This window comes from Salvelinus fontinalis, chromosome 17, assembly GCF_029448725.1.
Source record: "Salvelinus fontinalis isolate EN_2023a chromosome 17, ASM2944872v1, whole genome shotgun sequence".
Lineage (NCBI taxonomy): Eukaryota > Metazoa > Chordata > Actinopteri > Salmoniformes > Salmonidae > Salvelinus > Salvelinus fontinalis.
The window spans coordinates 46,393,948-46,408,039 of record NC_074681.1 but is presented as its reverse complement, the minus strand read 5'-3'; the positions used below and the strand labels follow the sequence as shown (position 1 = coordinate 46,408,039).

General features: G+C 42.6%; 1 protein-coding gene across 5 annotated transcripts in view; it reads right to left on the bottom strand.

The window, feature by feature from the left end:
* wdr33 (WD repeat domain 33) overlaps positions 1–14,092 on the bottom strand; it is a 41,383-nt gene that overhangs the window by 25,507 nt on the left and 1,784 nt on the right. For all 5 annotated transcript variants that reach the window (XM_055867615.1, XM_055867618.1, XM_055867616.1 and 2 more), the window contains exons 2-7: positions 12,534–12,761; positions 9,587–9,655; positions 9,258–9,362; positions 4,808–4,903; positions 4,424–4,575; positions 415–512 (exon numbers count right to left, since the gene is read on the bottom strand). In XM_055867615.1, coding sequence (XP_055723590.1) covers positions 415–512; positions 4,424–4,575; positions 4,808–4,903; positions 9,258–9,362; positions 9,587–9,655; positions 12,534–12,737 — 724 coding nt within the window. In that variant the 5' untranslated portion in view covers positions 12,738–12,761. The remainder of the gene's footprint in view (positions 1–414; positions 513–4,423; positions 4,576–4,807; positions 4,904–9,257; positions 9,363–9,586; positions 9,656–12,533; positions 12,762–14,092) is intronic.

Genomic DNA, 14,092 nt, shown 5'->3' with positions numbered 1-14,092 from the left:
TGCTTCCGTACTGCAGAGCCCAAATTATTTCACTAATTCAAAAAACGATTGGAATAATAACCTGTTACTAACCAACGTCACCACGTAAAATACATTATGTACGACATATATGTTTGGAAACTGAACTAGCTTTAGCCTGTCTAGCTACATTATATAAAATACAATTAAAAGTCAATGCTCATGCAACGTGCCTAGTTGGTGTTGGGCTCGGCCTACCTGTACAATCACCAAGGTTTGTGTTCATGGATGGTTCAGACTTATGGTTACAGTAAAGGTACATGTTGCAGTGCAGTCACCAAAAAGTGTCTGCAGGAGTGTCTTTTTCGGGGGGGGGGGGGGAGGGGGGGTTGAGTCAGTGTTCAGTGGCGTGTATCAATGAGGTACAGCTGTATGTGTATTCAACAGAAAACATACCTCTGAGAATTCTCTCCTCGTGACAGCGTAGAAAGTCCCAGATGCGTACGGTTCCGTCATCAGAGCAAGTGGCAAATTTATTATCCGTAGGTGAGAAACTGAAGACAGAGTGAGGCAGGAAGAGAATCAACAATGCAGGAAGACACAGTTGGCCTCCCAGGGTTTACAACAGCGTCAAATCCTAGTACAACTTAGTACAGTACAACCACTTAGGGGGGCATCTCCCGGGCACAACAGCAACCTCTCCCATCAAGCTGTGTAGTGGCAATTTAACAAAATTCACAAAACTTGACCGGACCAGTAATGGAAACTCAATACAAATACTATTTCATTCAACAGTCTTTCCCCACAACTAACATGTTGAGTCAATACACTAGAATGTATCTACCCAAAATGAAACACCTACACTATATATACAAAAGTATGTGGACACCCCTTCAAATGAGTGGATTCGGCTATTTCAGCCACACCTGTGGCTGACCGGTGTATAAAATCGAGCACACAGCCATGCAATTTTCATAGACAAACATTGGCAGTAGAATGGCCTTAATGAAGAGCTCAGTGACTTAACGTGGCACCGTCATAAGATGCGACCTTTCCAACAAGTCAGTTGATCATATTTCTGCCCTGCTAGAGCTGTCCCGGTCAACTGTAAGTGCTCTTATTGTGAAGTGGAAACGTCTAGGAGCAACAACGGATCAGCCACGAAGTGGTAGACCACACAAGCTCACAGAACAGGAAAGCCAAGTGCTGAAGCGCGTAAAAATCGTCTGTTCTCGGTTGCAACAATCACTACCGACTTCCAAACTGCCTCTGGAACCAACGTCTGCACAAGAACTGCTCGACGGGAACATCATGAAATGGGTTTCCATGGCAGAGCAGCCCTATACAAGCTTAAGAACACCATGCGCAATGCCAAGCGTCGGCTGGAGAGGTGTAAAGCTTGCCGCCAATGGACTCTGGAGCAGTGGAAATGCCTTCTCTGGAGTGATGAATCACGCTTCACCATCTGGCAGTCCGACGGACGAATCTGGGTTTGGCAGATGCCAGGAGAGCGCTACCTTCCCCAATGCATAGTGCCAACTGTAAAGTTTGGTGGAGGAAGAATAATAGTCTGGGGCTGTTTTTCATGGTTTGGGCTAGGCCCCTTATTTCTAGTGAAGGGAAATCTTAAAGCTATACAATGACATTCTAGACAATTCTGTGCTTCCAACTTTGTGGCAACAGTTTGGGGAAGGCCCTTTCCCGCTTCAGCATGACAATGCCCTCGTGCACAAAGCAAGGTCCATACAGAAACGGTTTGTTGAGATCGGTGTGGAAGAACTTGACTGGCCTGCACAGAGCCCTGACCTCAACCCCATTGAACACCTTTGGGATGAATTGTAATGCCGACTGAGAGCCAAGCCTAATCGCCCAACATCAGTGTCCGACCTTACTAATGCTCATGTGGCTGAATGGAAGCAAGTACCCGCAGCAAAGTTCCAACATCTATTGGAAAGCCTTCCTCTGAAGAGTGGAGGCTGTTATAGCAGCAAAGGGGGGACCAACTCCATATTAATGCCCGATTTTGGAATGAGATGTTCGATGAGCAGGTGTCCACATAAATATGTATAACAATAAAAATGAAAAACACACAATCAGGGCTAAACTGTAACCCAAAAGCAAGCTTCACACTAGACCCAAGTTAAATTAATCTTTCTCAGTTTACACAAGCATTACCATCTATACTCCACCACAAATTACCAATAAGTGCATTTGTCTTGGCCTTACACTAAAGCAACAGTAAGCAAGCCAGCTAAAAATCGAAGTTCTGTTGAAATTCTAAATGAAATCTAAAACCTACCCTTCTTATCAACATGCACGATATCTGCAAGTGATTCATGATCTTCAACAACTCTTAGTCAGTCCCATTGCGGTCCTACCCACCTCTATTCCTATTCCCTTCAGTGTTTACAGACGGCGGTGATCAGAAAGGTGAAGCCAATATGGCGAAAGCTCCGCCTTGCCCTCCACTAGACCTTGTGAAACGGCCACAACGCATGAACTAAATCAGATTTGTGCACACAAGCAAGTAGAAGCTAGGGGAAAATGTAACTCGGATGTCTAGTGTGAGATTACAGAGCAGTAGTATTTGACCAACTGGACTTCTGTAGAGATGTTTTGTGGATCAAGCAATATACACTTTACAAAATGATGGAAATGATAAGCGGTGGCATCATATTATTTCCAGATTTGCTTAGGCCTAGGTCTGAAAACAGACAAACTGATTTATTTTTTTACAGCGTCATGAGGTAGTGCATTCCTGTTAGTCAATCAGATAATATGGCTCCATCTGTAGTTGGAGCAACAGTTGTAACATGGTGATGAGCTAGCATACTAGAGCCCCCCTGACCACCCAGCCTATAGGCCCGAACTTGACTCATACCAACAGCAAAGACAGCCTACACCTGACATAACAGACACCTGAGGAACTTCTTGACTAGTTCCCTAATTGCAATCTTCAGTTTTGGAGCATAGCCATCAATGCTTGTATGATGGCAGTGCCCTTTTCCTCCTGTCACAATTTCCTCAGGGCTATGGCCACAGCCCTGAGACGCTTTATTTTCAATTGGTCCTGGAGAATCAATGCACGTTAAACATTAACAACAAGACAGTAAAAGTGTCTCACAAACATTAACAGTCAAAGAAAATAAGTGGTGGCATTGAGAAATGATGTATTCAACAGTGAAGCTTTAAGTTGTTTTAGATCAGAGATAAACCCAGCATAAAACCCTATTCATGATCTTTATTGAATATTTTCGTAAAGCTCCATGAAGGCAACCACCACCAAAGGTAGAAATATACACAATGGCAACCTTTATTCAATAAATCCCTCTAACTCCACCGCCCCATTCAATGAAGATACTAAAGCTGCAATATGTAACTCTTTGGCTGACCCAACCAAATGCACATAGAAAAGTGTGTCATAGATCTGTCACTCATTGAAAGCAAGTCTAAGAAGCGGTAGATTTCTTCTATGTGCACTATTTCTATACTTCCCGTTCTTAAAGTTTTGCTTTTGCATCTTTTACTTTCGGTTTTGTACACAAGCTTCAAACAGCTGAAAATGCAATATTTCACAGCGGTTTAGATGGTACAATGATACTCTACACTATACTTGCTTGTTTTGTCACAAACTGACAATTAGGCAAACTATTCGAATTTTAGCAACGAAGCAATGGCAGAGCGATTTCTGCATAGTGCATCTTTAACTTTGAATATACCAGGGTTATTGGGAAGGTGGGTGGTCAAAGCGACCTTGTGGGTAGCATAGGAATTATAAGTGAAGGGTGATAGCCAACTGCTCTAAACCCAGAGGAAATTTGGTTGCGTGTTCAACAGAAATAAAGTCTTTATTCAAGAAGCTATGGGGTCACTTGTGGATGTGGGTTTTGTTACTGGGATAAATTAAACGGGAGACAACATGGGGGTGGCAATATTGGTGGATTCAAAAGGTGGGAATTGTAGATATGCATTTGCCTACATCTCAAAAAACTTCAAACCAACCATGGGACTGTGGTACAGTGTGTGTATGGAGACCCTATGTGTGTCCATAAGAGGGTAATACTGTCCCCTTGTGGAAGTGCACCACATTCAAAACTCCCTATGCAGCAACGTCAAGTGCAACCTCTCCAACTTTATTCGGTATTACTCTGTCCCTCTGGGCTCATCTATGTAAATCAGTAGTCTTTTAACGTGCGCCAATACCTTTTGAATATAGATATAGATCAACACTTTATTTAACAACACCGTGAAAATCAACCTTTTCTGTACATAGTAGTTATGTATAGAAAAAATCAAGATACACAACTCATCGTGAGCCACAGGCAATGATGATGGCAAGAAGAAGAGATCAGTGCAGTGTTGCGACAGCACAGACGTACATGTATCAATCATTTTCAGGGGAAACAGCAATAACAACAGTAATAGGCTGGGGTTAACTACAGAAAATGGTAGATTGTGTATAGACCTGGCCTCTCTAATCGCCTCCTTGTGAGCCTGGAACATCTTGACGTTGTTCATGTTGGACTGCCAGTACTTGACGTAGCCGCCGTGGTCAGCCGTCAGCATCCACATGTCGTTGTGAGACCAGGTCATGGCCCGCACGGGGCTGTCATGGGCCTGAGGGGTGTAGAGAGACAGACGCAGTCAGAGAGAGCACTAGGACACAAAAACACAGGGCTGGAGACACATTTCTAGAAGACGGTGACGTTTCTTGTGGTTCCAAGAGGTGACTCGCTAACCCCATGCCTAACCTTCAACTTCTTTTTTTAAGAAAGTGTATTCAGGCGGCAGAGCCAAAAGGTTTAAGTTCATGGGTAAAGTGTTGTAGGAGGGTGGATTCAATGTTCACCTGTAAGATGGTCTCAAAGTTGAAGGTGAGTCCGTTCCACAAGGTGAACTCTCCACTGGAGGCTCCTGTGACAAGTCGCCTCCCCTCAGGAGTCCACTATGAACGAGGGATGGAGGAGACATGGAGAGAAAGGGAGGCAAAAATAGGTAAGAAAAGGAAGAGAGTGAGACTGAACTTAGTAATCATATTCTGAAGTGCACATTTATATTCTGCAGAAAACTCAATTCCTGGTGGGGCCAAGGGTGTGGGTTTTGGCTTATCCCTTGTACTTGATTGATCAATTAAGTGCAAGAGCTATGTTTCCATAAACGTATCCTAAATTGTTTTGGGCGACATTTAAAACGTTGGCATAGAAAACAGATGCAACAAATGGCTGCTACGTTGCATTTCCATTGAACTGTTGCGTCGAATAAAAACAGCTTAACGTAATGACAAAACACCCCACACAAAAAAAATTCAGCTAAAACCTTGAGTGTCGAATAAAAAGGAAGTGGTTGAAGTGTTTCCAAACTTGCGCATTAGTGACTGCCCTCCCACCTAACTGGTTCATGTCTCAGGTAGCCCACAAAAGCCAGCATGGACACAATGCATAGAATTGACTAATATTTGCCATATTCTAATCATTCTCATGTGCCAACGTATCGCCACGGTCCGTACCACGGTGTAACTTGAGACTGGTGTTTGCGGGTACTATTTAATGAAGCTGCCAGTTGATGACTTGTGAGGCGTCTGTTTCTAAAACTAGACATTCTAATGTACTTGTCCTCTTGCTCAGTTGTGCTCCACTTTCTATTCTGGTTAGAGCCAGTTTGCGCTGTTCTGTGAAGCGAGTAGTACACAGCGTTGTACGAGATCTTCAGTTTCTTGGAAATTTCTCGCATGGAATATAGCCTTCATTTCGCAGAACAAAAATAGACTGACGAGTTTCAGAAGAAAGATCCTTTGTTTCTGGCCATTTTGAACCTGTAATAGAACCCACAAATTCTGATGCTCCAGATACTCAACTATTCTAAATAAGGACAGTTTTATTGCTTCTTTAAAATCAGAACAACAATTTTCAGCTACGCTAACATATTTGCAAAAGGGTTTTCTAATGATCAATTAGACTTTTCAAATTATAAACTTGGATTAGCTAACACAACGTGCCATTGGAACACAGGAGTGATGGTTGCTGATAATGGGCCTCTGTACACCTATGTAGATATTTCATTAAAAATCAGCCGTTTCCAGCTACAATAGTCATTTACAACATTAACAATGTCCACACTGTATTTCTGATCAATTTGATGTTATTTTAAATGGGATTTGTTTTGCTTTTCTTTCAAAAACAAGGACATTTCTAAGTGACCCCCAACTTTGAACGGTAGTGTATGTTTTAGCACGATGTTCCAAATGCTTGTATCGCAAGAATCAAGGTATTTTTCTTCGTGTGTCTTCTTGGTCTCGTTTCCTTCGCTCCTTCTGTGCTGTGTGCACCTTTCCCCTCGCACAGACACCAAGCCCCTCCCCCCCGACACTCACAAAAAAAGGGACGAAAGATCACATCTTCCTCTCTGACAACAAGCAGTTTCAACTCGCTATTTGCATTTAAGGTATGTCCCAACATGTAACCTTTGTAACAATACCCTTTTTATGTCTCAACTCCCAAAATGCACAACAGAGCAGTCCCTACTAATCCAGGAGTATCAAGAATTAACACGATTGTGGAAAATAAACGCTCAGTTTGTCGCCTGCGGCATTGCGGTACCACGCATTGGTAGCACCACTTTAGCCACAGGCTTATGTGCAAGCCGTCTAGTCTGTTTTAAATAAACACGCATTGAGCATTAAAAAATGCATTTGTATAAGGAATTAGCAACTCGTTCACATTCTGAGAAATAAGCATCTTCTTATCCATGTAGCTAGGCCACTTGAGTTCACGACTAAAAGGGAACGGGCTGTGCTGTTCAAACAGTTGGAGACGGACAGGAGGGTGCATTCATAACAGTTCAACTGTTCTACCTTGTTAGCAAGCAAATAGATACAAGTTGGCTAGACTTTAAACATAAAGGATTAGCTGGCTACTCACCAGCAGTGGGCTTGTGCTTGAGAGATTGTTTATGAGACCTGTATACATTTTCTACAATGCTTGCTACCAGAAGTTGGTCATTATTAGTGGATGTGCAATGTGCATGGTTCTATTTACATTTGTAAAAAGGGCATTTTCGTAGACATACTTGAAAGCCAGATCAGTGATTATTGCAACAAAGCAGGTAATCTATTTTGATCAAATAATGAAATGATTAGTGGGTCTAATGGTTGAAGGCTTATATTTAGCTTAGGTATAATTTTACAAGTCTTCATTGGACAATTCCAGACTGTTTGAAATGCAGTGTATTGATGTTTACTTGTGCAACAAAGCGAATTTCTTTAAATCGGGCTCTACAGGTCATTCAGAACATTTTGTTACGTTACAGCCTTATTCTCAAATTTAAATATTTGTCTCTCATTTATCTACACACATTACCCCATAATGACAAAGCGAAAAAAGGTTTTTAGCTTAGCAAATAAAATATTTCAAAAAAGAAAAGATACCTGAATTCAATTGATTGAACATGATTTGGAAAGGCACACACCTGTCTATGTAAGATCCCACAGTTGACAATGCATGTCAGAGCAAAAATCAAGCCAGGAGGTCAGAGGAATAGCGCTCCATAGCGCTCCCAGACAGGATTGTGTCGAGGCACAGATCTGGGGAAGGGTATCAAAAAATGTCTGCAGCATTGAAGGTCCCCAAGAACAAAGTGGCCTCAATCATTCTAAAATGATGTTCAATTTGTAAGTCGCTCTGGATAAGAGCGTCTGCTAAATGACTTAAATGTAATGTTCCTCTGTGGAGATGGGAGAACCTTCCAGAAGGACCACCATCTCTGCAGCACTCCACCAATCAGGCCTTTATGGGAAAGTGGCCAGACAGAAGCCACTCCTCAGTGAAAGAGACACATGACAGCCTGCTTGGAGTTTGCCAAAAGGCAACAGAAGGACTCTCAGACCATGAAAAACAAGATTCTCTGGTCTGATGAAACCAAGATTGAACTCTTTGGTCTGAATGCCAAGCGTCACGTCTGGAAGAAACCTGGCACCATCCCTATGGTGAAGCATGGTGGTGGCAGCATCACGCTGTGGGGATTCTTTTCATTGTCAGGGACTGGGAGACTAGTCAAGATCGAGGGAAAGATGAACAGAGTGAAGTACAGAGAGATCCTTGATGAAAACCTGCTCAGGACCTCAGACTGGAGCGAAAGTTGACCTTCCAACAGGAAAACGACCCTACACAGGAGTGGCTTCGGCGCAAGTCTCTGAATGTCCTTGAGTGGCCCAGCCGGAGCCAGGGCATGAACCCAATCGAACATCTCTGGAGACCGGAAATAGCTGTGCAGCGACACTTCCCATCCAACCTGACAAAGCTTGAGAGGATCTGCAGAGAAGAGTGGGAGAATCTCCCCAAATACAAGTGTGACAAGCTCGTAGCGTCATACCCAAGAAGATTCGAGGCTGTAGTCGTTGCCAAAGGTGCTTCAACACAGTACTGCGTAAGAGTCTGAATACTTATGTAAACGTGATATCATTTTTTTGTTCTAAAAACCTGTTCGTGCTTAGTCATTATGGGTATTGTGTGTAGATTGATGAAAAAATATATACATTTATCAATTTTAGAAAAGGATGTAACATAACAAAATGTGGAAAAAGGCAAGGGGACTGAATACTTTCCGAATGCACTGTATATTGTGAATTGCCCATTAGTAAAAATATATATTTTTTACATTAAAATTAAAGCTTTTTAGGCCTTATAGCCCAGCCCTAATTCGGAGGTGAAACTTGCATTGGAAGGTGAGACTTGCATCCAGCCAACCAGAAAAGCAAGGCGAAAATATTCAGGCATTCTTGAAAGCGAGGACAATCCTTCCTCAGCAAATAAACATTTTTATAGTTGAAAAAAAAAATGATTTAGCAAGCAGTAGGCATTTAATTTAAAATGTGGACTGGAGCTTTATAGATACGCGTACCTTCAAAACTATTCGGCAATCATTTATTTTAAAAAAACAGTTTCCATCATTTGTCGCAGTGAAGAAAGTCAGACAAAATAAAATCCATCCGCTGAACAGAAGAACTTTGTCCATCTTTAGAACATGTCTCCTATAGCTGAATTTTCCATTACACATGCCGCAATGTTTTTTTGCAACATTGCTTTTGTCTATGGAAACCTGCCTAATGATTAGTTAGGAACTCCCTTCACCTGGTTGTCTAGGTCTTAAATTGGACACAAAATCAACAGAAATAAAAACCAGATGACACACAGCCCTCCAGGAATTGAGTGACACCCCTGCACTATGGGCTTCACATGGTCTCAGAAAAATACGAGTAGTCTGCCCTGAACAAGTGCGGAAAGTGTGAGAGAAAAGAAACTTACCCTTATGACAAAGACAGGGCACTTCACTTTGTTCGTGGAAGTTCGGACAAACTTTGTGGTAACTGCATTCATGGGGTTACTCAAGATGCCCACAGGAGGAACCAGCTACAAGAGCCAGAGGAATAAAGAGCCAGAGGAATAAACACATTTCAGCATATTGTCTACAAATGGGTACAACATTTATCAGATCTAGGCAGGAACAAGAACTTGCTAACACCCGGACACAGATTCATTGATAACATATTTTCTTCTTAGATTACGGACAACATAAGGTCAAAATCCCAGTTTTAACTGTAAATCATATAAGCCTATTATCTGTCCATACTTACATCATTGTAGCATCCTGCATCTGGTTGGATAGCACGGAAATCTCTGTGGTCTCGCTGCCACAAACGATTCTGCAGTCAAGAAAAAGAGAGCATTTAAGGAACCACGAAAAAAAATGGACAAAGGTCTTTGCATTTAAACACATTTCAGCCAAATACATACAGTTCAATCAGAAAGTATTCAGTCCGCTTTACTTTTTTCACATTTTGTTATGTTATAGCCTTATTCTACAATGGATTAAATAAAAGTTTCCTCAATCTACACACAACGACAAAGCGAAAACAGGTTTAGACATTTTTGCTAATGCATTAAAAATAACAGAAATACCTTTCCATAAGTATTCAGACCCTTTGCTATAAGACTCGAAATTGAGCTCAGGTGCATCCTGTTTCCATTGATCGTCCTTAAGATGTTTCTACAACTTGGAGTCCACCTGCGGTAAATTCAATTGATTGGACATGATTTGAGTGGTGCAATCGGCTCCCGAGAGGCGCAGCAGTCTAAGGCACTGCATCTCAGTGCAAGAGGCTTCAGTACAGTCCCTGGTTCGAATCCAGGCTGTATCGCATCTGGCCGTCATTGGGAGTCCCATAGGGCGGCGTACAATTGGCTCAGAGTCGTCCGGGTTTGGCCAGGGTAGGCCGTCATTGAAAATAAGAATTTGTTCCTATCTGACTTGCCTAGTTAAATAAAGATTACATTTAAAACCAAGCCATGATGTCGAAGGTAGATCTCCGAGATATGATTGTGTCTAGGCACAGATCTGTGTAAGGAAAATGTCTGTAACATTGAAGGTCCCCAAGAACACAGGGGCATCTACCATTCTTAAAAATAAGAAGTTTGTAACCAACAAGACTCTTCCTAGAGCTGGCCGCCCGGCCAAACTGAGCAATCGGGGGAGAAGGGCCTTCGTCAGGGACATGACCAAGAACCGAATGGTCACTGACAGAGCTCCAGAGTTTCTCTGTGGAGATGGGAGAACCTTCCAGAAGGACAACCATCTCTGCAGACCTCCAAAAATCAGGCCTTTATGGGAAAGTGGCCAGCCCCTCAGTAGAAGGCATATGACAACCTGCTTGGAGTTTTCCAAAAGGCACCTATAGGACTCTCAGACCATGAGAAATAAGATTCTCTGGTCTGATGAAACCAAGATTGAACTCTTTGGCCTCAATGCCAAGCGCCATGTCTAGAGGAAACCTGGCACCATCCCTACGGTGAAGCATGGGGGTGGCAGCATCATGCTTTGGGGATGTTTTTCAGCAGCAGAGACTGGGAGACTAGTCAGGTTTGAGGGAAAGATGCACAAAGTACAGAGAGATCCTTGATGAAAACCTGTTCCAGAGCACTTAGGACAGACTGGGGCGAAGGCTCACCTTCCAACAGGACAGCGACCCTAAGCACACAGCCAAGACAACGCAGGAGTGGCTTCGGGACAAGTCTCAATGTCCTTTAGTGGCCAAGCCAAAGCCCAGACTTGAACCCGATCGACCATTTCAGGAGACCTGCAAACAGCTGTGCAGCAACGCTCCCCATCCAACCTGACAGAGCTTGAGAAAAGTGGGAGAAACTCCCCAAATAAAGGTGTGCCAAGCCTGTAGCGTCAGAGCCAAGAAGACTCAAGGCTGTAATCGCTGCCAAAGGTGCTTCAACAAAGTACTGAGTAAAGGGTCTCAATACTTATGTAAATCAGATTTTTTTTAAATGATAAATTAGCTGATTTTATTTTTACATAAACAGTTCTTGCTTTGTCATTATAGGGTATTGTGTGTAGATTGGTTAGGGGATTTTTAAAAATCGATTTTAGAATAAGGCTGTAACGTAACAAAACGTGGAAAGTCTAGGGATCTGAATACTTTCCAAATGCACTGTACATACGTGGAAGTGATTGCTCAAGTACAGCTTTCCACGTTCATTGTCATGTCTGCGTGTGGATATTAGAAACTGGCCGTGTCTGAATAGCCGTACTTGCATTCTAAATAGTAGTAATGTTGGGTACGGGAAAAAATTAAGCTTTTATAACATTTAGAAAATGTAGTATCCGTTAAATGCCAGGATGTCATACTCATTTTGGCTTTTCATATAGTAAAATTTGCTGCACACTATTGAGGAAGAGAAACGTCAATGAAGACAGTTGTCAGCGCATGCTCCGAGTACGCGTCCTGGTAATCCGTCTGGCCCTGCGGCCTTGTGAATGTCGACCTGTTTAAAAGGTCTTACTCACATCGGCTATGGACAGGGTGATCACTTAGTCCCCTGGAACAGGTGGTGCTCTCATGCATGGTTCCATGTTAGCCTCGAAGCGAGCATAGAAGGAATTCAGCTCGTCTGGTAGGGTCGCGTCACTGGGCAGCTTGTGGCTGGGTTTCCCTTTGTAATTTGTGAGTTTGCAAGCCCTGCCACATCCAATGAGCCAAAGAGCGTCAGAGAAGTTGTAGTAGGATTCGATCTTTCATAATATTTGTCAAACATTACCAGCATTTAGCCTATATTTATGTAATTAAAAGTCTTATTAAAGTTAGGCTACATTTTCTGTCACCTACCTCATGTCAGCATCGGTTTGGACATGACGCTGTAAGCCAATATCACCTGCATATTACCTACTCTTTGACATGCAGGCTTTTAAAATTTATATATATGTAAAGGCCTACATGAAAAACAGATTTGAATATTATTCCAATATTGGCCTTTGATCAGAATAAATACGTTGATAGTGATTTGTGTATTTATTTTATTTGTCTGATTTTTATTTTACTTGTCTTGGAAAATAGGACAATGTTGAGCCCTGAGCTGCTATCCAATGCAGCGCCATTAATCTGTACACAAAGTCCAGTTTCTCTAGAAACACGCCTGTGCTTTGGTAGCTGGAAAAAGGTTGTTCATTGAGTGGGTCACAAGAGAACCTAAAAGTTTGGTCACAAAATAACTGATGCTCCATGTCACGTCCATTACCTCCAGGTGCCTAATGACCGAGGGGTTGTAGTCGATGGTCTTGCGGTTGACAGCCTTACGCATGCGCTTGCCGTCGAAGGTGAGCTGCTGCATGGCCTGCTGCTGGGCGAAGTCGGGGCGCTTGTAGAAGAGCTGCCGTGGTGCCTGGTGCTGGAACCGCGGCATGTGGAAGAACCGTGGCGGGGAGCTGGTGTCCGTCGCCATGGTCAATCTGCTGCTCCTTTAAACCTGGGGAGAGATGGAAGATGGGGGCGGAGGTGAGAGGCAATTGATCGGTTGGTTGAAAAGTAATGTGTCATGAGTACAGAGAAAATGCTAAACACAATATTCTCACAAAACACTTGGGCAGTGCTTCTTCAAAATATAACGTACTAAATCTATTTTGAAAGGGCATCAAAGCCATCTCATCGGGTCTAACAGGTTTGTGCAGCCATTATTTAGGAGATTAATTATACTGTAACTACAGATGACAAATTCAGCTTCGGCCCATGTAACTGATTAGGCATGGAATTTGCAACATTCCTCTACCAAGAAGCTTTATCATCACCAACACCCACAATATACAATTCTCAGAACAGTCAACTTATAAGTAGATGCTGTCTAATTGCAGAGTTCTGTCTTTTCAAAAAACAAGGCATGACACCTCCCCTGACTGGACAGGCACAGCTGAAACTGCGAACATACACCACAGGTGGGAAGTGATCACAGTTTCAGACAAATCTAGGATCAGCCGATCCAACCCCAAATTCTAACAACCTTAAAGTACGCCTATTTACTGGGGCCGGGATGATACCCATTAGTATCGTGGCAAGAAAACAAACAAAGCAGATATGAACTCATTTAGGAAATCAGCCCTAATGTTGGAAACAAACATGTTGTCATCCAGAGTCACATTTATTTACATTTTCCAAGCTATAGCACAATATTTCACATACAGCAGGTTCTTAAAGAATCAAAGAGTTGTGTGCTTCGTGTTTTCACTTTTGTCATGGGCCTACTATTTAGGTCAGTAAAAACATCTGACCCTGGACTAGCAGTGACTGATGTAAATCAGTTCAGGTGAGTTCTAGTTTGGTGAGCTTGCAAATATGGGCAAGTCTAAATTAATGAGTGGCAAAAGGGGTGTTGTTGCAGCAGGTTTCCAGACTTTCTTTGCCCGTCTCTCATAACAAGAGACATAGGAAACAAACAAAAAAACATGGCTTCAGTCATACCATCTTGCAAGCATCAATTATAGGTTTCATTTAAACTTTGTACTGGCATACTATCGTGCACAAGCTTATTAATCTATACATTGAACCTATGGTGAACCTAGGTGTACAGCAAACCTGCCATGAACACAATTCAAACTAAGAACGCAACAGCCAGTCTACGCTATTGCACCGTGACATTCATGTATGCCGCATGTAAGCAGTACCTGAGTGAGCTTTGAGCACCCCACTTTCCACACAAACTCAGTTTAGGCAAATTAGCCTATGTAGAGGCCTACTAGAGCAACAACATTCAGTACTGTACACACATTTGCAGAAAACATCTCAATGAAGTCAAAGAAAACACTC